General features: G+C 44.9%; 1 protein-coding gene across 3 annotated transcripts in view; it reads right to left on the bottom strand.

Annotated features, from left to right (window-relative positions):
* ZC3HAV1 (zinc finger CCCH-type containing, antiviral 1) overlaps positions 1-26,521 on the bottom strand; it is a 72,058-nt gene extending 45,537 nt beyond the window's left edge. For all 3 annotated transcript variants that reach the window (XM_033193188.1, XM_033193189.1, XM_033193190.1), the window contains exons 1-2: positions 25,104-26,521; positions 442-577 (exon numbers count right to left, since the gene is read on the bottom strand). In XM_033193188.1, coding sequence (XP_033049079.1) covers positions 442-577; positions 25,104-25,411 — 444 coding nt within the window. In that variant the 5' untranslated portion in view covers positions 25,412-26,521. The remainder of the gene's footprint in view (positions 1-441; positions 578-25,103) is intronic.
* Positions 26,522-26,628: the final 107 nt, after the last annotated feature.

Raw genomic sequence — 26,628 nt, 5'->3', positions numbered from 1 at the left:
TAGATTATCAAGTGATAGAGAAACTAAATTACATTTTATTTGAATCACTGCATTTTGAGGGGCTATCTGTTACAACAGCTTAGCCTACCCTCATCTTCCCTGCCATCTTCCCAACCTCACTCCAAAGTCCATCTCCTCCAAGAAGCCACCTTGATTTAAAGCATCAAGTAGTCTGACTACTATCAGATCTTCAGTTCATACTTACTCACACAGGGTTCCCTTGCAGCCCAGTGGAAGAGGTATTCCAGACTCACATTCTTTTAAAACCTCAAATAGGAGAGAAATTTCTGGGATCTCTTAGGTCACTCAGCAACAGCCTCGACTGCCACCTGCAGAACCCTGGCATTAATTTTGAATTTTCTCTGCTCCTACTCCAAAATATCTGTGACACAATACTGCCAGCAATATTCTCCCTCCTTAAACTGAGGAATCACAACTTACCTCAGGCATAAAAAAAGGATCACTTTGGAGGAGGAGCACTGCTAATTCCTCTTTGTTAAGTCCAGAGAGTTCGTGATTTTTCAGGACTCTGAAGTTCTCTTCTGAGAGAACCTCATGAGAATATTTGCATAAATTCCTGGAAGAAAACACGACAATGGTCAGTATTTCTACTTCACAGATGCAAAGAAACAGAAATCAGCCATAAAACTTTCAGTCAGCAAAGACCCATGCCCATATCCTTTGATAACAGAAACAGGTTGGTTCCGCTTAAAGAATACACTTCATTATTTCTTTTTTTTTTACTATTTTGTTGTTGTTGTTGTTGTTGTTGTTGTTTGAGACAAAGTTTCTCATTTGTCGCCCAGGCTAGAGTGCAGTGGTGCAATCTCGGCTCACTGGAATCTCCACCTCCTGGGTTCAAGCGACTCTCCTGACTCAGCCTCCCGAGTAGCTAGAACCACAGGCACGCACCACCGCACCCAGGTAATTTTTTGTATTTTTAGTAGAGATGGGGTTTCACCATGTTGGCCAGGCTGGTCTCGAACCCCTGACCCCAGGTGATCTGCCCGCTTCAGCCTCCCAAAGTGCTGGGATTACAGGTATGAGCCACTGCGCCCGACCAAAAATACACTTTAGTAAAATAAATTCTTGAAACAGGTAGATAGGAGTATGGTGTATCTTCCTCAAATACATACATATATCTGAATTTAAATTATTGCAATACTTCTTTAAACAGCATTTCCTCTAGTATACATTAAGTTATAATTTGTATATAGCTCAGAAAGGTCAAAAGAGGAAAAGATTGGCAAAGAAACTAAAACAGATCTATTAAAAATGATTGCCTATCAAGAAAGAGAGAACAAATTATGAAAACACATCCAGGACTGCAGTAAAAATCAATGGGACAAAAGAATTCCATTTATCTAATCTTTTCATTATATAACATTGCTCATTGCTCTATCTCTTGTATGTCTTATATACCAATGTACATACTTATTTGTGACTACAAAGGAATGGAACAAGTTCTTAATTGTATGTTTCAAACAACTCTACAGAAAAAGATGTAACATCCCCTTCACTTTGAGACTTTAATGATTTAGTTTAACAATGTCCAGTAGGCCGGGCGCGGTGGCTCAAGCCTGTAATCCCAGCACTTTGGGAGGCCGAGATGGGCGGATCACGAGGTCAGGAGATCGAGACCATCCTGGCTAACACGGTGAAACCCCGTCTCTACCAAAAAATACAAAAAAAAAAACTAGCCGGGCGAGGTGGCGGGCGCCTATAGTCCCAGCTACTCCGGAGGCTGAGGCAGGGCAATAGCGTGAACCCGGGAGGCGGAGCTTGCAGTGAGCTGAGATCCGGCCACTGCACTCCAGCCTGGGTGACAGAGCAAGACTCCGTCTCAAAAAAAAAAAAAAAAAAAAACAATGTCCAGTAGAACTTTCCATGATCATGGAATTGTTGTATAATATAAACTTTCCTATATGGAAGCTACAGATAGAAGCATGATGGAGCGCTTGGTTTAATCACATTAAAGTCTGAGAAGCACTTATTGAGATCACTAAGAAACACTAGTAGCACTTTTGCTCTTATTAGGCAAACATAATTTGACAGTTATCAATGTCCATATAACAAACTCATTCCACATGTTTTTCTTTTTGAGGAGACGAGGTCTCACTCTCTGCCCCCAGGTTGGGGAGCAGTGGTGTGATCAGGCTCACTGTAGCCTTAACCTCCCCAGGCTCAGGTGATCCTCCCACCTCAGCCTCCAAAGTAGCTAGGACTATGGCATGAGCCACCACACCCAGCTAATTTTTAAATTTTTTGTGGAGACAGGGTTTTGCCATGTTGCCCAGGTCTGGTCTCAAACTCCTGGGTTCAAGTGATCCAACCACCTCAGCCTCCCAATGTGCTGGGACTACAGGCATGCCAAGCCTCATTCCACTTTTTTTGTTTGTTTGTTTTTTGAGACAGATTCTCACTCTTGTCGCCCAGGCTAGAGTGCAATGGAGCGATCTCAGCTCACTGCAACCTCCGCCTCCCGGGTTCAAGCGATTCTCCTGCCCCAGCCTCCCAAGTAGCTGGATTACAGGTGCCCGCCACCTTACCTGGCTATCATTCCACTTTTTAACTTAAATATTCTACGGGTGATAGTGTCAAAGTCCTTAGGCTTATGGCCTTAGTAGTTATTAATATGACCACATATTAATATTTTCTAGTTTTCACCACAATTATCAAGTTGTCAGGTAGTTGGGTAATGCCCAGATTTTCGCTAGTATAATGTGGCTAGCATTATTTTTATACAAATAACCTTTCTTCTTATACATTATTTTCCTGAGAGTTATTCCTTTGGGCATATTGCCTTAAAGAAAACAATAATTTTCTTTTTTTTTTTTTGGAGACGGAGTCTCGTTCTGTCGCCCAGGCTGGAGTGCAGTGGCCGGATCTCAGCTCACTGCAAGCTCCGCCTCCCGGGTTTACGCCATTCTCCTGCCTCAGCCTCCGGAGTAGCTGGGACTACAGGCGCCCGCCACCTCGCCCGGCTAGTTTTTTGTATTTTTTTTTTAGTAGAGACGGGGTTTCACCGTGTTAGCCAGGATGGTCTCGATCTCCTGACCTCGTGATCCGCCCATCTCGGCCTCCCAAAGTGCTGGGATTACAGGCTTGAGCCACCGCGCCCGGCCAAGAAAACAATAATTTTCTTGGCAGCTTGTGTTTCATTTTGATCTACTGTTGTCCAGAAAACACACCAGAAATCTAGGAGTGTGTCTATTTCCCATACAAGCACATTCACATTGGATTTTGTCATTATGCTACTTCAATAGATATGAAACACAAGTAATTCATATCAAAGCCTGTTTTTTTTTTTTTTTTTGAGACAGAGTTTTGCTTTTGTTGCCCAGGCTGGAGTGCAGGGGCACAATCTCAGCTCACTGTCACCTCCATCTCCCAGGTTCAAGCGATTCTCCTGCCTCAGCCTCCCAAGCAACTGGGATTACAGGCATGCATGCTCCACCATGCCCAGCTAATTTTGCATTTTTAGTAGAGATGTGATTTCACCATGTTGGTCAGGCTGGTCTTGAGCTCCTGACCTCGGGTAATCAATCCACCACCTTGGCCTCCCAAAGTGCTGGGATTACAGGCATGAGCCACTGCGCCTGGCCTGAAAGACTTATACTTTTATTAATTCACACTTTCATTATTAGTAAGACCAAAATGTTCCCAAATGTTGGCTTTGTGCTTGTGTTTCCTCTTATTTATACTATTTGCTCGTATCCTTTAACTGTTTAGTAGAGAACGAATACTGACTGACCTACAGATGTGTAATTATTCTTTATATTTTTTAATATTAATTTTTGCCAGCTTTATTTCAAATAGTTTTGCATTTCTTCCTTTTTATCAAGAGTTAAGATTATTATTGCTGAATTCTTTTTTTTTTTTTTTTTGAGACGGAGTCTCACTCTGTCGCCCAGGCTGGAGTACAGTGGCCGGATCTCAGCTCAAGACAAGCTCCGCCTCCCGGGTTTACGCCATTCTCCTGCCTCAGTCTCCTGAGTAGCTGGGACTACAGGCGCCCGCCACCTCGCCCGGCTAGTTTTTTGTATTTTTTAGTAGAGACGGGGTTTCACCGTGTTAGCCAGGATGGTCTCAATCTCCTGACCTCGTGATCCGCCCGTCTCGGCCTCCCAAAGTGCTGGGATTACAGGCTTGAGCCGCAGTGCCCGGCCCTGAATTCTTATCAGGTCCTTCCAATTTGCCATTTATAATTTACGCTACTGCTTTATTTTATTCATTTATTTTTTTTGAGACTGAGTCTTGCTCTGTCTCCCAGGGGATGTCACCTAGGGGAGTGCAGTGGCAAGATCTGCCCTCACTGCAACTTCCACCTCCCAGAATCTAGCAATTCTCGTGTCTCAGCCTCCCAAGTAGCTGGGATTACAGCTGCCTGCCACTGTGCCTGGCTAATTTTTGTATTTTTGTAGAGAAGAGGTTTCACCATGTTGGCCAGGCTGGTCTCAAACTCCTGACCTCAAGTGATCCGCTCGCCTCAGCCTCCCAAAATGTTCAGATTGCAGGCATGAGCCACTGCACCCAGCCCTAGCCTACTGCTCTCCAGTTTGGGCAACAGAGCGAGACTCCGTCTCAAAAAAATGAAAAATAAAAAGAAATAAAAAATTTACAAAGAACAATTGTAATCCCTGTTGTGTTTTTAATCAATCTACTGTTCCGCTTTGAATCCTATATCATACAATTTATCATATAATATCATATTAATTTTTTTTTTTTTTGACACAGGGTCTCTCTCTGTGCCCAGGCTGAGATGCAGTGACGTTCTCTTGGCTCACTGCAACCTCCACTTCCTGGGTTCAAGCAATGCTCATGTCTTGGCCTCCTGGGTAACTGGGATTATAGGCATGCGCCACCACCCCTGGCTAATTTTTGTATTTTTAGTAGAGAGGGGGTTTCACCATGTTGGCCAGTCTGGAACTCCCAACCTCAAGTGATCCACTTGCCTAGGCCTCCAAAAGGGCCAGGATTACAGGTGTGAGCTACCGTACCCGGCCCATAGCATATCAATATCATAAAGTTTAAATGTCCTTTGTTAACTTTTTTTTTTTTTTTATGTAGTTTTGCTCTCCTTGCCAGGGCTGGAGTGTAATGGCAAGATGTCAGCATGTCAGCTCACTGCAACCTCCGTCTCCCGGGTTCAAGCAATTCTCCTGCCTCAGCCTCCCGAGTAGCTGGGATTACAGGCCCCACCACCACGCGCGGCTAATTTTTGTATTTTTAGTAGAGACAGGGTTTCACCATGTTGGCCAGGCTGGTCTCGAACTCCTGACCTCAGGTGATCCATCTGCTTCAGCCTCCTAAAGTGCTGGGATTACAGGTATGAGCCACCATGCCTGGCCCTTTGTTAACATTTTAAATATACTTTAAATATTAACAGTAATTTTTCATATAATTGGCTTACACCTTTTCAAAAAACTCTTTAATGTGCTTATCTATTCTTTTCTTTTCTTTGATCCTCCGTCCTTGGCCTCCCAAAGCACTGGGATTACAGATGTGAGTCACCACACCCAGCCTATTATTTTCATTATAAAAATTTTATTAGGAAATAAATTATCTCAATTTCCATAAAACAGTACATTGGGAATGTAATTTGTATTAACTCCATAAATTAGATTGGATATTAAGTATAGCATGTTAACTTCATTAAATCTTCTGATTCTGGAACAGAAAATATCCCTCCATTTATTCTGTTTTTTCCTATTGTGAATTTAAATTTTTCTTTTAATAGTTTTCCTTCATTTCCAAAATATTGAATATTATCTGTTGCATTATTATTTTTTAATTGTCACTGGTAAATAGAAATGCAAAATGATTTTATTGAAATTGATGATTTTTTGAAAATGTAAACATCTAGGTAAAAGTTATTCTCTAAGAATTAATCTTTAAAAGTCACTTATTCAATGCTATTGTTTGTGTGTAAATCGTGTCTACAACTCTCCAGATTGTCTTCAGATCTTACAGTGTAACCTCACATGAAAAAAATAGAGAACCAAGGACTCTGTCGACCAGGAGCAGAGCCCTTGAAACCCGGCCAGCCCTCCATGTACCTTGCCTCCTGGAGAAGTCAAGGCCAGTCACTCAGGCTCTAGCGACAGCCTCTATCCTTGCCATTCTCCCAGGCAGGCCCTCTCCTTGCTTTCTCCACCCGGTGACCCTGGCTTCCTGGCACTCCTTGATAAGGTCGACCTCTGCTTTTTGGTCCTGCACTGTGGTTTCAGATAACCAGTCCCCGCCAGCCCCTACCCAGAACCCTCAGCGGCTGGGCTAAGACTCCACTTTATCAATCCCGGAGGAAGGACTCCTACAGCAAGAAGGGCCTTTGAAAGATAATCCCCTCCAGCCAGCCAGGCGCGGTGGCTTACGCCTGTAATCCCAGCACTTTGGGAGGTCGAGGTGAGCGGACCACGAGGTCAGGAGATCGAGACCGTCCTGGCTAGCAAGGTGAAACCCCATCTCTACTAAAAATAGCTGTAGTCCCAGCTACTCAGGAGGCTGAGGCAGGAGAATGGCGTGAACCCGGGAGGCGGAGCTTGCAGTGAGCCCAGATTGCACCACTGCACTCCAGCCTGGGCGAGAGAGGGAGACTCTGTCTCAAAAAAAAAAAAGAAAGAAAGAAAGAAAGATAATCCCCTCCAGCCTCCACCTCAAAGCAGAAATCCTCTCTATGGTGGATTGACCAGATGAGCGTGAGCCTCTTTATCTCACAAGGATCTTACCTCATTGTGCTGATGGCCATTAGCCATTACCATTAACGTTTTCTTTTCCTTTTCTTTTTTTTTTGAGACAGGGTCTTATTCTGTTGTTTAGGCTGGAGTGCAGTGGCACAATCATGTCTCATTGCAGCCTTGAACTCCTGGGCTCAAGCGATCCTCTCACCTAGGCCTAGGTGCTGGGATACAGACGTGAGACACCATGCCACCCTAATATTCTTCTTGATATTGAGCTGAAAATGACCTCACTGAAACTTCCCACCACTAGACAGGTTCTGCCCTCTGGCTCTGATGTATTTAGCAACTTGTTAGTCAGAAGGAATTAAGAATCTTTGCTTCCCCTTTAGCTCCAGCCCAGACGTCCTGAACTTAGAGCCAAGCCTACCGCACCTGTGCAGATCACGGCGAGATGCAGAATTTTTCCTGTCCTATGCTAGATGAGGAGTGTGGCACTTCCAAGGTCCCTGAAGTCAGCACTTCCTCTAAATAACTAAAGGAAGCAAGGTAGCCTAATGGGGAGCCCTCTGCCTGAAACCCCAAGTGTCCAGGCTTTTCCAAAGCTACCCAAGGTGCTCATGTCTGAAAGAAAAGTCAAAGCTGGCCCATGCTTCACTGGCTGGGGTCCCTGGTGCTGCCCACCTGGGGGCCTGGTTTTCTTTTTCATTTTTCATCTCCATCCTCAGGCAAGCTTCTTATTCCTCTAGATTCTGTGATTCTCACCCCGAACCCAGTCTCGACCTGCAACATCTCTGTCTCGACTGGGTCTGACCTGCAGCCCCTTCCCTGGCAAACTCTGCTTCGTTTTCGCAGATTCCCTAGACTTCTCCCCAGCGGCTTCTTAGGGGCTTTTTCTTTGCCCTAATTTCAGGATATTGATCATGTAATACCTAACCTTGTTTTTAGACTCTCCCTTAATCACCTAGCCTTGTTTCCACATGAATAGGCTCTCCCTTAGCTGACAAAACCGGACAAACTCCATTTGGCTCCTTCATTTACAAGACATCAAGGACTCCTTACCCACCCCCTTCCTCAAGGAGTTACCTTGTGTAAGCTGACTCTCAACATATCAAAGAGTCCAATTCACTGATAAGGTACTGAAGCAAGCAATGTCTGAAGTTTCCAGGATTTTGCTCATGAGGTAACACCGTAAAGCCCTGAGTTTGTGTGTGGCAGAGCCCCCATATCTATCGCCTTATGATAGATGTAGAGCCCCTGCACCTGGAACTGTTTGTTTCCCTGTAACCATTTGTCTTTTTAATTTTTTTGCATGTGTTTACTTCTGTAGAATTGCTGTAATTAAGCTCCGCTTCCCCTCTCTAAACTAAAGTATAAAGGAAAATCAAGCTCTTTCCTCAGGGCTGAGAGAGTTTCGAGCGTTAGCCGTCTCTCGGTCACTGGCTAATAAAGGACTCTTAAATTCGTCTCAAAGTGTAGCGTTTCTCTCTAACTCGCTCAGGTACAACAATCAGGCACGAAGGTGGGGCAGTTTACACTTCCCTTCTATCTGGGTTAAGCACAGAAATTAACATTTATTACGCTTTTACTAAGTGACAGGAACTTTACCTCTGTTATTTAATTTAGTAGTCACGATAATCCTACTTTGGGAAACCGATGCCTGATAAAATGAGAAATCAAAGGTGACTGAGATAAGAGGAAGATCCAGTAATGAACAGGTATCCCAAAACACAAGCAAAAACCTAAGCTGGAAAAATGAACACAGATCTGAAACGTTCTCAAACCAAAAAAATTTAAATCGGCATCCAGAATGATTTAAGCCACTGTTCCCACACTATTATTTAAGCAGGGTGCAAGCAGAGATTGTGGACATAAATCACATAAAGGGTGTGGTAGGAACACAGTATGTGATAGGCACTATTTGTTGTGATTAGTGTCAGGCCTCTCAGCCCAAGCTAAGCCATCATATCCCCTGTGACCTGCACGTACACATCCAGATGGCCTGAAGTAACTGAAGAATCACAAAAGAAGTGAAAATGGCCTGTTACTGCCTTAACTGATGACATTACCTTGTGAAATTCCTTCTCCTGGTTCATCCTAGCTCAAAAGCTCCCCTACTGAGCACCTTGTGTCCCCTGCCCCTGCCCAGAGAACTGTAATTTTCCACTACCTACCCAAATCCTACAAAACAGCCCCACCCCTATCTCCCTTTGCTGACTCTCTTTTCGGACTCAGCCCGTCTGCACCCACGTGAAATAAACAGCCTTGTTGCTCACACAAAGCCTGTTTGGTGGTCTCTTCACACGGACGTGAGTGAAAATTAATGTTGTACAGATAAGCTCAGCAGCATGGGCCACAATCAGAGCGTGAAGGGGGTCATGTGTAGGTTTCAGGTGGCAGAACCTTCCTTCCAACTTTCTTCTGATCACTCTGTCCCAGCTCCAGGTGCCTAATATTGGCTAGTGGACTTCAGCCAGGAAATAGTGTGAAAGTCTCCTGTGGCCCCTTGGGGTTTGCTAAGCTAGCCATGCTGAAAGTTTGGTCCCTAGGCCAGCATCATCAGCATCACTTGGGAGGTTGTCAGAAATGCAAATTCTCAGGCCCCATCCCAGACATCCCAGGGTGATTCTCAATCTTTTAGCATGCATCAGCATCACCTAGACAAGTGGTCCGTTAGATTTCTGGGCCCCCACCCTGGAGTCTGTGAATCAGTAAATCTAGGGGTGTAGGCCAAGAATTTGCATGTCTAACAATCTGGTTTTATGAACGTACTTGGAGTATAGGCAGCTCAGGGTCACCTCCCCAAAAAAGACAACAGGTCCTACAGAAGGTTGGTTAGAAGCTGTGGGAACTCCCCTTTCGCCAGGACAAAAAGAGCTCTCCTACAAATTATTATGAATTTCCCAGGACACAACAAGCGTTTGCAGAATGCTACCCACATTTGGAGCAGATAAACCTCAAACAAACGAGGCAAGTTGCAGTAGGAGGTGATAACTTAAAAAAAAAAAAAAGAGCAAAGACATCCTTGAAAGAGGCAGAATTGTCTCTCTTTAAGGAACTCAGGCCAAAAGCCTAAAAACAAATGACCTTTTCACTTTTCTCTTCCAGCCACAGAACAAAATGTTATTTTAGCCCAGGCAATAAGCGCTCTCTCTCACCACGGGTGCAGCCTAAACAACTAGCCTGCACAGTGATTCTCATTCCTGGCTACACATAATAATCAACTGGGCAGTGTTGAAAATACACAAACCTGGGCCCCGCCCTGGAGACTGGCTTCATTTGACTGGGATGGGAGCCCAGGTGACTCCAGTGTGCAGTCAGAGCTGAGAATCACTGGATATGCTTGTCACATTCAATTCTGGGTTAGATTCCTGAACCGGATGTTCACCTCTGAGTTCTTGCACTTCACAAATCGGTAAACACAGGGCTAGCTCTGACTCAACAGACCGAAAAGAGACAGTAACCCGAGTCTTTTTTTCTTTTTGACAGTAATTTATATCGAAGTACTCCTTCCCTTTCCCTTCTCTCCTTCATCCCCTCTGCTCCCCAACACCCAATAGGGTTGACAAAAACAAAAAGATCGCTGATTTGTATAGAAAACAGGAAATCACTCACCATGCTATAAGCCAGGTGAAAAAGGAACCAGGACGTGTGAAAGATAAAATCTAGAGAACATTGATCTAAAGAATAAAATGTCATCAGTCAAAAACAACCCTAATAAAATACTATTTTAAAGCCACGCGGTTCCTATTCCCCATGTTTATACTTCTGATATTCAAGATTAAATAGCCATGTTATTAGAGGGTAGGAATGGTTCACTGCCTCTAGAGTCCCTAGTAAGATGGAGGAGAAACAGAATAGACCGGACGAGATCATATGAGCAGGGTAACAAAGGATGTGGGGACAGACAGAGGGTGGAGCTGAAAAAAAATGAGTTTGCTTTAACCACAACTGTATTACCCAGAACACACCAGGCACAAAGAGAGCCCCAGCTCACTGCAGAAGATGGTGATCCTAAGGCTGCAGCCATGGCAGCCCCAGCCTGCACCAAGGGAGAGGAAAGCACTGAGGGCCTTGCAAGACTGGGCAGCAGAGGAGGCCGGGTCTGCTGAGGACGGGGGAGGCAGGAGGCCAAGAATCTGCATATATCCGACGATTGTACCAAGAGTGAGACAAACAGCACGGGTGCCACCAAAAAAAATAATCTTTCTGTTATTATGGACAGTCTCTCCAGTCTTGACTTCTCTAGTCCCCTAAGTTCATGGTTCACAAGCTTCGTTGCCCATTAAAAACCATCTAGGGACTTAAAAAACAAAATCCCAATGTCCAATTCAAACCATAATTAAATCAGAATGTAGGAGTCAGGCATCGTATTTTTTAAAGATTCCCTAAGTGATCCCAACACATAGCAAAGTTTGAGAAACATCGCCCTGGGTCCACATCAGGACTGAGAAAAAGGAGAGTAGATGGCCGGAGGTAGTGGCGTTACTGCCAAAATCTTTTTTTTTTTTTTTTTTGAGACGAGTTCCAGTCTTGTTGCTCAGGCCGGAGTGCAAAGGCGCGATCTCAGCTCACCGCACCCTCTGCCTCCTGGGTTCAAGTGATTCTCCTGCCTCAGCCTCCCAAGTAGCTGGGATTATAGGCATGCACCACCATTCCTGGCTAATTTTGTATTTTTAGTAGAGACGGGGTTTCTCCATGTTGGTCGGGCTAGTCTCAAACTCCCAAAATGAGGTGATCCACCTGCCTCGGCCTCCCAAAGTGCTGGGATTACAGGCATGAGCCACCGCACCCGGCCACCAAAATCTTGATGATCAGAGAAAGTAGTTCACACAAGCCTCCTCTCCTCTCACAGGCTGGCTTCTCCCCACCACTCCCCACAATACTTCCCAGCGTAAGTCCCTCTGAAAGTTAAGGAATATTAACCAGAGAGAGATTAATTAACTGGTTGACAGTATTTCAGGATCCTGTGAGTGACAGATGAAGGGGTAGAAGCCTCTAGAATAATCTACCGTTTGTGACACAAAGTTTGTGCTCAATAAATAATTGTTGATCTGGTGCCTAGGATGCCAAAAGTTTCCCATGTCTTTTGATCTGTCACATAAAAGTAATAGAACCCCTAATCTCTGAGAAAGATCACTTAAAGAAAAATATTTCATTCATTCTGCACTAAAAAATTCATTTCTTTTACTCCCTCAAACTCGAAAGCCACATAAAACTTTGCATTTGCAGTCTTCCAGGAAGTTACCACTAAGGAATTACATGTTTCTGAAAGTGTGGTTTGACCCCTGCAAATGGATTCTTTAGGATGATATTTAAAATGCAGATTCTCGGGCGCAGCGGCTTACATCTGTAATCCCAGCAGTTTGGGAGGCTGAGTTGGGTGGATAGCTTGAGTTCAGGAATTCAAGACCAGCCTGGGCAACATGGCAAAATCTTGTCTCTATTAAAAATACAAAAAATTGGCCGGGCGCGGTGGCTCAAGCCTGTAATCCCAGTACTTTGGGAGGCCGAAACGGGCGGATCACGAGGTCAGGAGATCGAGACCATTCTGGCTAACACGGTGAAACCCCGTCTCTACTAAAAAATATAAAAAACTAGCCGGGCGTGGTGGTGGGCGCCTGTAGTCCCAGCTACTCAGGAGGCTGAGGCATGAGAATGGCGTAAACCTGGAAAGCGGAGCTTGTCTTGAGCTGAGATCCGGCCACTGCACTCCAGCCTGGGCGACAGAGCGAGACTCCGTCTCAAAAAAAAAAATAAATAAATAAAAATAAAAATAAATACAAAAACTCAGCCGGCCATAGTGGCAGAGGCCTGTAATCGCAGCTACTTCAGAGGCTGAGGTGGGAGGATTACTTGAACCCAGGAGGCGGAGGCAGAGGTTACAGTGAGCAGAGATCTTGCCACTGCACTCCAGCCTGGGCGAGAGAGGGAGACTCTGTCTTAAAAAAAAAAAAAAAAAAAGGAAATAAAAATGTAAAAACTAATGAATAAAAACGCAGATTCTCAGACTCCAGCCCACCTGTTCGGAACAGAATTTCCAATAGGTGACTTGGGAACCTGCATTTTAGTAGACTCTCTCATGCGATGAAAATGCATGTCAAAGTTTGAGAAGTACTGCTCCAAAGCTGGGTAGCTGCATCCCAGAAGCTACTCAAAACAATCCATCATGGATGGGAAAAAATACTGGAACTCCTTATATTTTTTAATATAAAAAAATCTTTTCAGCCCAGAAAAGTATTGCCTGGGCTGAAAGGGCTGGAGGAGTGGGGGGATTCCCTGGTTAACTGAGAAGGGGCACAAGAGAACCTTTAGGGCTGATGAAAATGTTCTGTATCTAGGGTGTTGTGATGGTTACACAGGTGCATCCATTTATCAAAACTCTTTAAACCATACACTTTACCTTTTTTTTTTAAGATGGAGTCTCACTCTGTCACCCAGGTTGGAGTGCAGTGGTGCAATCTCGACTCACTGCAACCTCCACATCCTGGGTTCAAGAGATTCTCCTGCCTCAGCCTCCTGAGTAGCTGGGATTACAAGAGCACACCACGATGCCTGCCCAGCTAAATTTTTTTTGCTTTTTTTAGTAGAAACGGGGTTTCACCATGTTGGCCAGGCTAGTCTCAAACTCCTGACCTCAAGTGAGCCGCCTGCCTCGGCCTCCCAAAGTGCTAGGATTACAGGCATGAGCCATCACGCCCGGCCTCCATACACTTTAAATGGGTACATTTTATTGTATGTAAATCATACCTCAATAAAACTGATTTTAAAAAATTTTAAAAAGTAAAACAGTAAATAGTATACAAATTAAGAATTTTACATCATAGAATGTTTAAATAAATGTGCACACATTAGGATTAGGAGTACATGCTCAAAACGTTCTCTGCTGAAGGTATATGGGATCAAAATGTTAGGAAATGATTTCCCTAGATGACGTCTTTTAGCTTGATTTTCTAAATTGGTCTAGATTGGCATTAGCCAATTTAGCTTGATTTTCTAAATTGGCATTAGCCGGGCGTGGTGACACATGCCTGTAATCCCAGCTGCTCGGGAGGCTGAGGCAAGAGAATCACTTGAACCCAGGAGAAGAGGTTGCAGTGAACCGAGATCGCACCACTGCACTCCAGCCTAGGTGACAGAGTGAGGCTCTGTCTCAAAATAAAAAAAACAAATAAATAGTTTTAGCCATTTTTAAAATGGTAAAAAAAATATATATATATCTTTTCTTTTTTTTAAATATCTTCTCAGTGCCAGCCGTGGTGGTACACATCTGTAATCCCACCTATTCAGGAGGCCGGGGCAGGAGGGTGGCTTGAGCTCAGGAGTTTGAGATTAGCCTAGGCAAAACATTGAGACCCCCGTCTCTATTTTAATAAATAAATAAATAAATAAAAATAGTACATAAAAAAACAATAAATACAATCTCTTCCCTGTATAGGAAATAGGGAAAAGATCATGAAATAAGTCTCCCCTCTCTCCCCAACCTGAGACCAGCTCCCCTGCTGCAATTTGGTTAAAGAGATTACTCACTGGGCCTGAAATCCTAGGTGCTACTGAAACCTTTTATCCCTTTCTTACGCCCATGTTATTATGCCTTCTTCTATCCCAAAGTAGCCATAGGTAAAGATCACAGATGCCTGGTTTGGAAGTAAATACAGGCAAAAGCAGTAAGCAAATTAGAACCATTTAATGGATGGAAAAATATATCTACTTATTTTAAATGTTTAATGTTGCCATCTCTGCATTATGTAAAAAGTAGAAAATACTGTGTTATCACATGCTTCATTTGTCACTATTTAAGATTTTATCATGGTTCACAATATTACAATGTCATCGCATTTGTTAGCTTAATTTCTAAAGAAAATTGCAGGCCGGGCGCGGTGGCTCAAGCCTCTAATCCCAGCACTTTGGGAGGCCGAGACGGGCGAATCATGAGGTCAGGAGATCGAGACCATCCTGGCTAACACGGTGAAACCCCGTCTCTACTAAAAAATACAAAAAAATATTAGCCGGGCGAGATGGCGGGCTCCTGTAGTCCCAGCTACTCGGGAGGCTGAGGCAGGAGAATGGCGTGAACCCAGGAGGCGGAGCTTGTAGTGAGCTGAGATCCGGCCACTGCACTCCAGTCTGGGTGACAGAGCGAGACTCTGTCTCAAAGAAAAAAAAAAGAAAATTGCAGACACTGAGAGTCAAATTTGATCAAATTAAAAATTTGAGATGTAGTGATTGTGAAAAGAGAACAAAAATTCCCAAATGATTCTTTTTTTTTTTTTTTGAGATGGAGTCTCGCTCTGTTGCCCAGGTTTGAGTGCTGTGGCCGGATATCAGCTCACTGCAAGCTCCGCCTCCCGGGTTTACGCCATTCTCCTGCCTCAGCCTCCCGAGTAGCTGGGACTACAGGCGCCCGCCACCTCGCCCTGCTCGTTTTTTGTATTTTTTAGTAGAGACGGGGTTTCACCATGTTAGCCAGGATGGTCTCGATCTCCTGACCTCGTGATCCGCCCGTCTCGGCCTCCCAAAGTGCTGGGATTACAGGCTTGAGCCACCGCGCCCGGCCCCCAGATGATTCTTACAGGGTGCACCCTTTTGTGTCACGATGTTGCAGAAAACAGCATGTCTCTTAAGGCCATCAGTCCGACAACAACGTGACTCCATGGACAGTGCAGAATTAGCAACAGAAGGAACTTCAGGAAGACTTCTCCTGGATGAATACGCCTCACACAAACAACACAGAACATGCAACAGTAAAATGCAAATCATGTTTCCTCAGTGAAAGGAGCAGACCCAAAAGGTCACACATTATTAGGTTCCATTTACAGGAAATGTCCAGAATTGGAAAACAAACAAAAAGTAGGTTAGAGATTGCCAGGGGCTGAGGAAAGGGAAGAATGAGGACTGGTTCCTGATGGGTGTGGGGTTCTCTTTGGGGTGATGAAAATGTTCTGGAATTCCAATAGTGGTAACAGTTGCACAACACCATGAATGTATTTACTACCCCTGAACTGTACACTTTAAAATAGTTTTACTTTGGGAGGCCCAGGTAGGTGGGCAGATCACCTGAGGTCAGGAGTTCGAGACCAGCCTGGCCAACATGGCGAAACCCTGTCTTTACTAAAAGTACAAAAATTAGCTGGGTGTGGTGACACATGCCTGTAATCCCAGCTGCTCGGGAGGCTGAGGCAAGAGAATCACTTGAACCCAGGAGAAGAGGTTGCAGTGAACCGAGATCGCACCACTGCACTCCAGCCTAGGTGACAGAGTGAGGCTCTGTCTCAAAATAAAAATAAATAAATAGATAGTTTTAGCCATTTTTAAAATGGTAAAAAAAAAAAAAAAAACTGTTACAAACAAAAATAGAGTGCTAAGATGACCAAAAAAGTAAAATGCAAATAAGAAGCAACTACTAAGATGCCAAGTAAGACAAACTTAAAAAACGAGTAATAAGACTTAAAAGGGCTAGAGACCCAGAATATATAAAGAATTAAAACCACAATGAGGGCTGGGCATGACGGCTCACGCCTGTAATCCCAGCACTTTGGGACACCAAGGCGGGCTGATCACGAGGTCAGGAGATTGAGACCATCCTGGCAAACACAGTGAAACCCCTTCTCTACTAAAAATACAAAAAAAAAAAAAAAAAATTAACCGGGCTTGGTGGCGGGCGCCTGTAGTCCCAGCTACTTGGGAGGCTGAGGCAGGAGAATGGTGTGAACCCAGGAGGCGGAGACTGCATTGAGCCGAGATTGTGCCACTGCACTCCAGCCTGGGTGACAGAGCGAGACTCCATTTCAAAGAAAAAAAAAAAAAAAAAACACGAGATACAATTTGCATTCTTTGTATTGGCACAAATTTTAAAAAGCTGATGATACCACTTGGCTACGATGTGAGGCAAGGGAAGGCTCTTATTCTTCTGGTGGGAGTATAACTTGGCAAACACACTGCAGAAAACAATTTGTTATTATCACATAAAACTTAAGAATCAAAATTCCACTACTAGATCCCTAGGGAAACTCATGTAACATGTACACAAAGAAGCATATACCAAAATGTTCACAGCATAATGGTTTAATAGCAAAAACTTAAATCAATTTCACTTTGTTTTTTCAGAGGCAGGGTCTCATTCTGTTGCCCAGGCTGGAGTGCAGTGGCACACTTGCACCTGACCGCAGCCTCATCCTCCCAGGCTCAAGTGATCCTCCCACTTCAGCCTCCTGAGTAGTTGGGACTACAGGTGTGTGCCACTGTGTCCAGCTGATTTTATTTTTTAATGTTTTTGTAGGAGCTATGTTGCCCAGGCTGGTCTCGAACCCCTGACTTCAAGAGATCCTCCCACCTTGGCTTCTCAAAGTACTGCGATTACAGATGTTAGCTATTGAGCCCAGTCTCAATTTTAATAATAAGAAAATCAATGTATAAATTGTGTACATTCATGCAAAAGAAAGTAATGAATACATTTCAGTGAATCAGAGTAGTCTTTCTCTAAAATTGGTGGAGCCCAGAGCAAGGTTATAAATGGAGGCTTGGGGCCGGGCGCGGTGGCTCAAGCCTGTAATCCCAGCACTTTGGGAGGCCGAGACGGGTGGATCACGAGGTCAGGAGATCGAGACCATCCTGGCTAACACTGTGAATACCCCGTCTCTACTAAAAAATACAAAAAACTAGCCAGGCGAGGTGGCGGGCGCCTGTAGCCCCAGCTACTCGGGAGGCTGAGGCAGGAGAATGGCGTGAACCCGGGAGGCGGAGCTTGCAGTGAGCTGAGATCCGGCCACTGCACTCCAGCCCCGGCGACAGAGTGAGACTCCGTCTCAAAAAATAAATAAATAAATAAATAAATAATAAATAAATAAATAAATGGAGGCTTGGATACAAATGTCTAAATATTTAATAGTAATAAATCATGCTGAGCTGGGCTCAGTGGCTCATGCCTGTAATCCCAGCAGTTTGGGAGGCTGAGGCAAGAGGACTGCTTGAGCCCAGGCACTCGAGACCAGCCTGGGCAACATAGTGAGACCTGTCTCTAAACACATACACATACAAATTAGCCAGGTATGGTGGCACTAGCCTGGTCCCAGCTACTGAGAGGCTGATGTGGGAGGATCATTTGAACCCAGGAGGTCAGGCTGCAGTGAGCCATGTTTGCACCGCCACACTCCAGCCTGGTGACAGAACAAGACCCTGTCTCAAAAAAAAAAAAAGAAGTCTGTATATATAATCACATAATAAAAACTTTAATACAAAAATTTTTAAATTTGTTATAAAAAAATTTTTTTTGAGACAGAGCCACACTCTGTTGCCCAGGCTGGTGTGCAGTGGCATGAACATAGCCCACTGTAACCTCAAAATTCCTGGGCTCAAGCAATCCTTCTGCCTCAGCCTCCAGCATTGCTAGGACCACAGGCATGCACCACCACACCCAGCTAATTTTTTCATTTTTTATTTAATTATTTTTATTTTTTTATTTTATTTTTATTTTTTTTTATTTTTTAATTTAATTTGTTAATTTTTTTTTTTTTTTTTGAGACGGAGTCTCGCTCTGTCGCCCAGGCTGGAGTGCAGTGGCCGGATCTCAGCTCACTGCAAGCTCCGCCTCCCAGGTTTACGCCATTCTCCTGCCTCCCGAGTAGCTGGGACTACAGGCGCCCGCCACCTCGCCCGGCTAGTTTTTTGTATTTTTTTTTTTTTTTTTTTTTTTTTTTGAGATGGAGTCTCGCTCTGTCGCCCAGGCTGGAGTGCAGTGGCCGGATCTCAGCTCACTGCAAGCTCCACCTCCCAGGTTTACGCCATTCTCCTGCCTCAGCCTCCTGAGTAGCTGGGACTACAGGTGCCCGCCACCTCACCTGGCTAGTTTTTTGTATTTTTTAGTAGAGACGGGGTTTCACCGTGTTAGCCAGGATGGTCTCGATCTCCTGACCTCGTGATCCGCCCGTCTCGGCCTCCCAAAGTGCTGGGATTACAGGCTTGAGCCACCGCACCTGGCCTAATTTTTTTTTTAACTTTTTTATTTTTTGATGGGGTCTCACTACGTTGTCCAGGCTGGTCTTGAACTCCTGTCCTCAATCCTCTCATCTTGGTCTCCCAAAGCACTGGGAGTACAGCCATGTAGTGCTTTGCACCCAGCTCAGAAAAAAAAAAAAAAAAAATTAATTCAAATAATGACTATTTCAAAGCCTTCTGATTGGCATAAGTCAAAAAAGTTTGATAACACCAAACATTACTTGGCCAGAAAATGAAGAAACTGGGACACTCAAACATATAAGTATAAACTGGCACAGCCACCTTTATACTAATTTGTCAGAATCTGGAAAAGTTGAAGCTATGTAATATTCAAACCAACAATTCTGCTTCCTAATGATCTACCCTGGAAAAGCTCTAACCATGAGCACCAAGAGACACTTGCATGTAAATTCTTGGCAGCTTGATTTGGTATAACAAAAACCTGGAAATATACCATATATCCATTACTGGGAGGAACAGGTAACTGAACTGTGGTATAAATCCTATGATGAAATACTTTTCAACTCTTAAAATGAATAAACTAGGTCCTTGTGTAGCAATATGAATAGATCTCCAAAACACAGCATTGAATAAAAATTTGAAAACACATAAAATACTACATTTTGCATATGGATACAAATATATATGAGGAAATCATAAAATCATGGAAAAGCAAGATACACACCAAAATCATGATTGAAGCTGCTTCTTAGGAAAGAGGGGAATGAGACTGGGGGATGAGAAAAAAATAACCTTAGGCCTGTTATGATTGTTTACTATATTTTAAAAGAGGAGCAGAATTGAAAAATGTGAACACTTATTTATTCTAGGAGGAGAGTTATAACTTGTATGGGTTCAGAATAAATATTCTCTGGTGCTTGTTATATTATTCTTTGCGTTTTTCAGTATTCTATCCAATTTGCGAAATAGTCAACTAGTCTTCTTCCCATCTGCCCACCCCCACCCAAAATGTGAATTAACCGAAAAGGAAAGACACAAACAGGAAAGAACCCAGAGGAAACACCCACATTGGCAAAAACCACAAAGCAAGGTAAAGACGCTTGGGCAGCCTGCTTGAAACAGTTAAACAGAAATCATGCAGGCAAAAAAAATTTTTGAATTAATAACTTCATATAGTTACTGGACAATCGAAGTAGCTAGTCAAGAAGTCAAGGCTGGGCCGGGCGCGGTGGCTCAAGCCTGTAATCCCAGCACTTTGGGAGGCCGAGACGGGCGGATCACAAGGTCAGGAGATCGAGACCATCCTGGCGAACACAGTGAAACCCCGTCTCTACTAAAAATACAAAAAAACTAGCTGGGCGAGGTGGTGGGCGCCTGTAGTCCCAGCTACTTGGGAGGCTGAGGCAGGAGAATGGCGGGAACCCGGGAGGCGGAGCTTGCAGTGAGCTGAGATCCGGCCACTGCACTCCAGCCTGGGCGACAGAGCAAGACTCCGCCTCCAAAAAAAAAAAAAAAAAAAAAGAAGTCAAGGCTGGGTGCGGTGGCTCACGCCTGTAATCCCAGCACTTGGGAGGCCGAGGTGAGCAGATTGCCTGAGCTCAGGAGTTGGAGACCAGCCTGGGCAACATAGTGAAATCCCGTCTCTAAAATACAAAAAAGAAAAAAAATTAGCCAGGCGTAGTGGCAGGCGCCTGTAGTCCCAGCTACTCGGGAGGCTGAGGTAGGAGAATCGCTTGAACCTGGAAGGTGGAAACAGCGGTGAGCCGAGATCGCGCCACTGCACTCCAACCAGGCAACAGAGCCAGACTCAGTCACCACAAAAAAAAAAAAAAGAAAAAAAGTCAAGCAAGGCCAGGAGCAGTGGCTCATGCCTGTAATCCTGCCCTTTGGGAGGATGGGAAGATCGCTTAAGCCCAGGAGTTTGAGAGCAGCCCAGGCAAAATGGCAAAATCCCATCTCTACTAAAAAATACAAAAATTAGCTGGGTGTGGTGGCGCATGCTTGTAATCCCAGCTACTTGGGAGGCTGAGGCAGGAGAATCCCTTGAACCCGGGAGGCGGAGGTTGCAGCGAGATCACGCCACTGCACTCCAGCCTGGGCGACAGAGTGAGACTCTGTCTCAAAAAAAAAAAAGAAAAAAGAAAAAAGAAAATTAAAAAAAAAAAAGCAAGCCGGACGTGGTGGCGCCCACCCGTAGTCCCAGCTATTCAGGAGGCTGAGGCAGGAGGATCATCTGAGCCAGGAATTCGAGGAATTCGAGGTGGCAGTGACCAAGACCCTGCCACTGCACTTCAGCCTGCATGACAAAGTAAGACCTCATTTCTAAAGAAAAAAGAAAAAAAAAAAAAAGAGGTCATGCAGATCTAGGTTCAAATACCAATCCTGCCAGCTTCTGGTTATGTTACTTTCAGTAAATTTCTGAAAAACTCTATGCCTGAGTTTCCTATAATAAGGATGGGACTTAAAATACTACCTTAGGAGCTACCCTAAAGACTAACCTGGATATCATCTCCAACGTGCTTATCATAGTGGTTGGCACATAGTTATTTGTTCGATAAATAGTGATTATTTTTGCATCAGAACTGGGATTAGAACTCCCTGTGTGGGCATATATTTCAGCAAACAAATAGAAATATCCAAACCGATTCACCAAAACAATTATCCAACATTGAAGCAAGCCCTGTTGTCAACTAAAATGTATAACTAAAAACATTGCAAAAGAAAAGATAGAAACTACAGGACAGGATAAACCCTATCTATAAATAATAGTACCACAGAAAAAATTTTATACACCCAGTACAATGCAAATCGTCCCCCTGTAAACAGAGACCAGTTTATAACATCAAGATGGGTAGCAGGCCGGGCGCAGTGGCTCACTCCTGTAATCCCAGCACTTTGGGAGGCCAAGGTGGGCGGATCACGAGGTCAGGAGATGGAGACCATTCTGGCTAACAGGGTGAAACCCCCATCTTTACTAAAAAATACAAAAAAAGAGCCGGGCGTGGTGGCGGGCGCCTGTAGTCCCAGCTACTCGGGAGGCTGAGGCAGGAGAATGGCCTGAACCCGGGAGGCGGAGCTTGCAGTGAGCCGAGATCTCGCCACTGCACTCCAGCCTGGGCGAAAGAGCAAGACTCTGCCTCAAAAAAAAAAAAAAAAAAAAAAAAAAAGATGGGTAGCAATTAGTTAACAGACCCCATTAACTGGTAATCTACAAAGAAAGTCCTCAAACTCACAAGTGGCAGTTTTGGAAGACGAGGTTTTATAACTTGCTAAGAGGAGAATATTTTTTAAACATACTTAGGGAGGAAAAAAACATGTTTTCTAGGACCTAAGGGCAAAAAAAAAAAAAAAAAATTCTCCCAGAGGTCCTTATTAGAACGTTTTATACATTAAGAGATTAAAAGTTTGTAATTCCTAAATTCAAAAGTGATGTAAAACGAAATTAAAAATATGGCTCGGCCAATAAACGTTAGGAAATAAGATTTTATCACTCTACTAAAAAAAATAAACTTTATTGAATTCTCTGGAGGGTCCATCCAAATTTAGATAGGCCAAATAATCCCTATATTATATATATTCTTATAAAAGTGGGGGTTAACAACCCAATTAACAACTTTAAAACAATTTTGCTATTTCAAACCAGGGAAAAATATACCATAATAAAATCCATAAAACTATAATTTCGAAGTGTATTGCCTGCAACAAATTGAAACAAAGTATTTAAATGTTAGATATGTAATATATGAAAACAATTATAGGTCAACCAAGGTAGTGGCTCAGGCCTGAAATCCCAGCACTTTGGGAGGCCTAGGCCGGCAGATGGCTTGAGGTCAGAGTTTGAGACCGTCCTGGCCAACATCACGAAACCCCATCTCTACTAAAAATACAAAAAATTAGCCAAGCATGGTGGCACACACTTATAATCCCAGCTACTTGGGAGTCTGAGGCAGTAGAATTGCTTGAACCTGAGAGGCAGAGTTTGCAGTGAGCTGAGATCCGGCCACTGCACTCCAGCCTTAGGTGACCCTATCTCAAAAAGTAAAAAAATAAAAATAAAAAATAAATGTTTTAAAGGATTATGTCTACGTAGGCTTTTTCCTGAAAACACAAGTTGGATTTATAAGACAATCAGGGACATTTGAATACCAACTGGATATTAGATGATATTAAAATTGTAATTTTTTTTTACAAAAATGTGATTATTGTACTGTATTATGTTAATAAAACAGTTCTTATCTTTTAGAGATACTAAAGTACTTAGTAATCAAATGGTTGCTGAGATTTGCTTTAAAATAACACATTGGAGTTGGGGACACACGGGGAATAGGGAGAATAAATGAAACAAAACTGGCCATATTTTGAAAACTGTTTAAATGAAATGATGAGTACAAGGGGCTTCATCATTTTTTTCTCTCTACTTTTGAGTATGTTGAAAATATCCATAGTAAGAAATAAAAAAATAAAAAGCATATGTATTTCAAACTAAAAGTCAACACTAGTTGGTGAGGAATTTGTCATAATAGAAAAGATAGTAACAGAACAATCATAACAAAGCCTTCCAACCATGTTATTTGGTGTAGTGCTAGAACATGCTAGAATGTTCCTTCCTTTTCTATCCCCCGCCCTCTGCTCTCTTCTTCTCAGATATTTCTTCAGTGACCAGCGGTAACTTAGATGATTTCCTCAATACCCATAACTCCCAGCAACTCAGAAATAACCTTCAAATTATTGCCTTACAATATATTAAAGAAATTTTTAAATAAAGGAACACATTCAAGAACTTTTTAAAAACGTTAGAGTGAGCTGAAAGGGTTTTTGCTGTAAAGAAATTTTTTAAAAAATATATTGTGTCCTCTACCTCATCCATCTAAAACATTTACCTTTGTGTGTTTTATTAAACGTATATTGGGGGTGAGTGACTGGAGTTTTTGTTAGTTAGGTGCGTGATCAAAGTTTGCTGACCGGGTCGGACGAGGTGGCTCACACCTGTAATCCCAGCACTTCGGGAGGCTGAGCGAGACAAGTGGATCACCTGAGGTCAGGAGTTCGAGACCAGCCTGGCCAACATAGCGAAACCCTGTCTCTACTAAAAATACAAAAATTAGCCAGGTGCGATGGCGCGTGCCTGTAATCCCAGCTACTCGGGAAGCTGAGGCAGGAGAATCGCTTGAACCTGGGAGGTGGAGGTTGCAGTGAACCGAGGTAGAGTCACTGAACTCCAGCCTTAAAAGTTTGCTGACCACCATTTTAAACCCTGGGACACAATTCAAAGTGTTTAAGAATGGGCCAAGTGTAAAAAGTATTCTACCGAGAAAAGTTATTGAGCAGAAGCACATAGTGACAGAAAGGGTGGAAGGAAAGACTGACCAGAGAGAATCATTCATTAATTCAACAAGGCATTCATTCAGTTCATTCAGAAATGAGATGGGAAGGCGGAACCCGCCAAGACGGGAAAGAGACTACACAAAAAGGACTTGGTGATGACAGATTGTGAGGAGGAGGATTAAAACCCTGCCTGGGGGAAAAGATGAGTTTGACTCTATGGACAGGACACATGCGGGAGAGGAAGGGCCTGGGATCAAGGGAAAGGCCTGGACAGCGAATGTGAACCTGGAAGCCATCTTTTTAGATGTGCAGCTGTCCCCGAGGGAGCAAGCTCTCTTAGTGAGAAACTGGGAAGAAAATCACTCAAGAGACTTAACCCAAACCTTGCAGCGCACCTGCATTTAGACGAAAAAAGAAAAAAAAAAAGGCAAATGGAAACAACAGAAGCAGTGGCCCGAGAGGTGAGCCGCACTGCTTCCAATCGATTTAAGACAGTTGTCCCAAGGCCGGCGGTCAACTGCGCGCGCCACGGTGGAGAGACCACCCGGAGGGAAGGCCCGCGGCTGCTACAGCTTCAGGAACCTGGAAAAGGACTACCCCTGTTAAGCGCCAGGCATCAGAAAAGCGGTGATGAGGGGCATGGGGGTGACCAGGAAGAGAGGGACAAGCAGAGAGACCTGTGGCTCGCTCCGGCGGAGACGGTCAGGGGGCCCAGCGCGGCTGGTTGCTGGCTCCGCCACGTCTAGGGAAGAAGGTAGCAGGGAGGGAAAGACTCAAGATACCAAAGAGTAGAGGCTCTTTCCTTCCTTCCCAACCCTGCCTCCCGCTTCTCTAGGCCCTGGCTGTCTCCAGAGCACTTTATTCTTCTGATTGGTGCGGGCGGGCGGGGAAAGGGGTAGAGGTTGAGCCTGGTCTCCGCTAGGCACTAGCATTTTAGCCATTCTCGAAAAAAGGTCTGGAGGTGCCGGAAGGAAGGGAACGGTAGAAGCGCGGGCCCTGCAGGGGCTCCCAGAGGGAGTGGCTGGAGGCAGAGGCTGTCAGGTGCGGGGTCCCGGCGAGGCCGTGCCCCTCCCAGAACAGTGCCCGCCTGGACAGTCCACCCAGACCAGGGTTGCGGACAGCGCCCCTCCCTGCGGGTGCACTTACCTCTCCGACTGAGAATAGTTGCACCGGCCCAGCAAGTTGAGCTTGCAGAGATGCAGGTTATCGCAGGGTCTCTGGCAGTACTTGCGACGGCAGACCCGGGCTCGAGTGGTGGCCACCACCGATCGGGTGATTCCGGCCTCGCCGCCGGTTTCCAACACCACAAAGCGGTCGGGCCCGGCTACCTGCAGCACCTCACAGAGCTGCGGCTCAGACAGCGCGATCTCCTCCAGCAGCGCGTCCAGGGCCATGCGGCCCCCGTGGGCGCACAGGATTTTGGTGATGAAGCAGCACACCTCCGGGTCCGCCATGGCGCGCTGGCTGTGCTGGCTCTGTCGCGGCGCGGGACTCGGTTCCGCGGAAATCGAAACTTACAAGTGTACAGGGGCGGGCGCGGGCGGTGCTCCTGCTGGGTGCGCCCGGAGTCAGCGAGGCCGCGCTCTCCGTCGCCGTTAGTCCAGCCCAGCGATCCACTCTCCGCTCTCAGGTCAAGAGGCTAGATCTCACCGACCGGGTCCTAGTGGCAGGTTTACAGCCGGCCGCAAGGGCAACTGGGTGGAAAGAAAGAGAACGCGCGGGCAAATCCGCTGGTGACCGCCTGGGGTGGCCGCTCTCGGTTCTAGGCTCGGCGAGGGTGAGGTTCCCCAGCCGGGCTCCGCGTGGCTTCTTTAGAAAGAAGAGAAACTAAAAGCGATCTTGGGGCTCTGGCCGGTGTTTTATAAGCCAGCCGACTGAGGCGTGTGACGCAAGTCTTGGGAGCCCTGTTGAGGAGTGCGCACCCCACCCATTCCCGGAAAGAGCAGACCCTAGCGAGCGCTTCCTGCGAGCCCTGCGCTCTGCCTCCGTTGGTAGTAAATCTTCCCAGCAACTCCACACGGTAGATATTATTATCCTCACCCTGAACTTGAGGAAGTAACTTGCACAAACACGCACTGGCATCAAGCGGAGCTCAGATGCCACCGAGGTTCCCCAGATCGCGTCCCCAAGCCCCAGATCGTGGTCTGCCCGGTCCAGGACCGATGTGCAACTTTCTCCTCCACCACCGTGCCCTCTTAAAGAACAACGATTGTCACTCTCCCTCGTTTCTGTCTTCTCACGAACTTCTGGACGAACCACTTCTTGACATGGTCTTGCTTACCTAGAATCGCTAACTCGGTGCCCTGAACCACTGCTTATACCTCAGTCACGATGGACATGCTAAGACGTATCCCAAGATTTCCGATCGGTTCCTCCCTGTAGAGACTGGGACAAGAACTTTTCCACCGTGGGGACACACTTTGACCCCCAGAGTTGACACATTGTTTTTAAGTGAAAACATTGAGCTACAGAAGAGGTAGGAAGAAATCTTAATGAAACCTCCCTTATCTGACTAAAGCAGAAACTCCCGAAAACATGGTGCCATTAACAGCCTCTCAGAGTATTCAGCTGCCAGGAAGATAGACTGTCCCATTACCATTAGCACCAAAAAACCCAATGGGCTAGGTACGGTGGCTCAGCCTGTAATCCGAGCACTTTAGGAAGCTGAGGT

This window comes from Trachypithecus francoisi, unplaced genomic scaffold (assembly GCF_009764315.1).
Source record: "Trachypithecus francoisi isolate TF-2019V2 unplaced genomic scaffold, Tfra_2.0 Lachesis_group4, whole genome shotgun sequence".
NCBI classification, from domain to species: domain Eukaryota; kingdom Metazoa; phylum Chordata; class Mammalia; order Primates; family Cercopithecidae; genus Trachypithecus; species Trachypithecus francoisi.
Note: the sequence above shows the minus strand (reverse complement) of the source record. Positions and strands in the feature narration are given on the sequence as shown.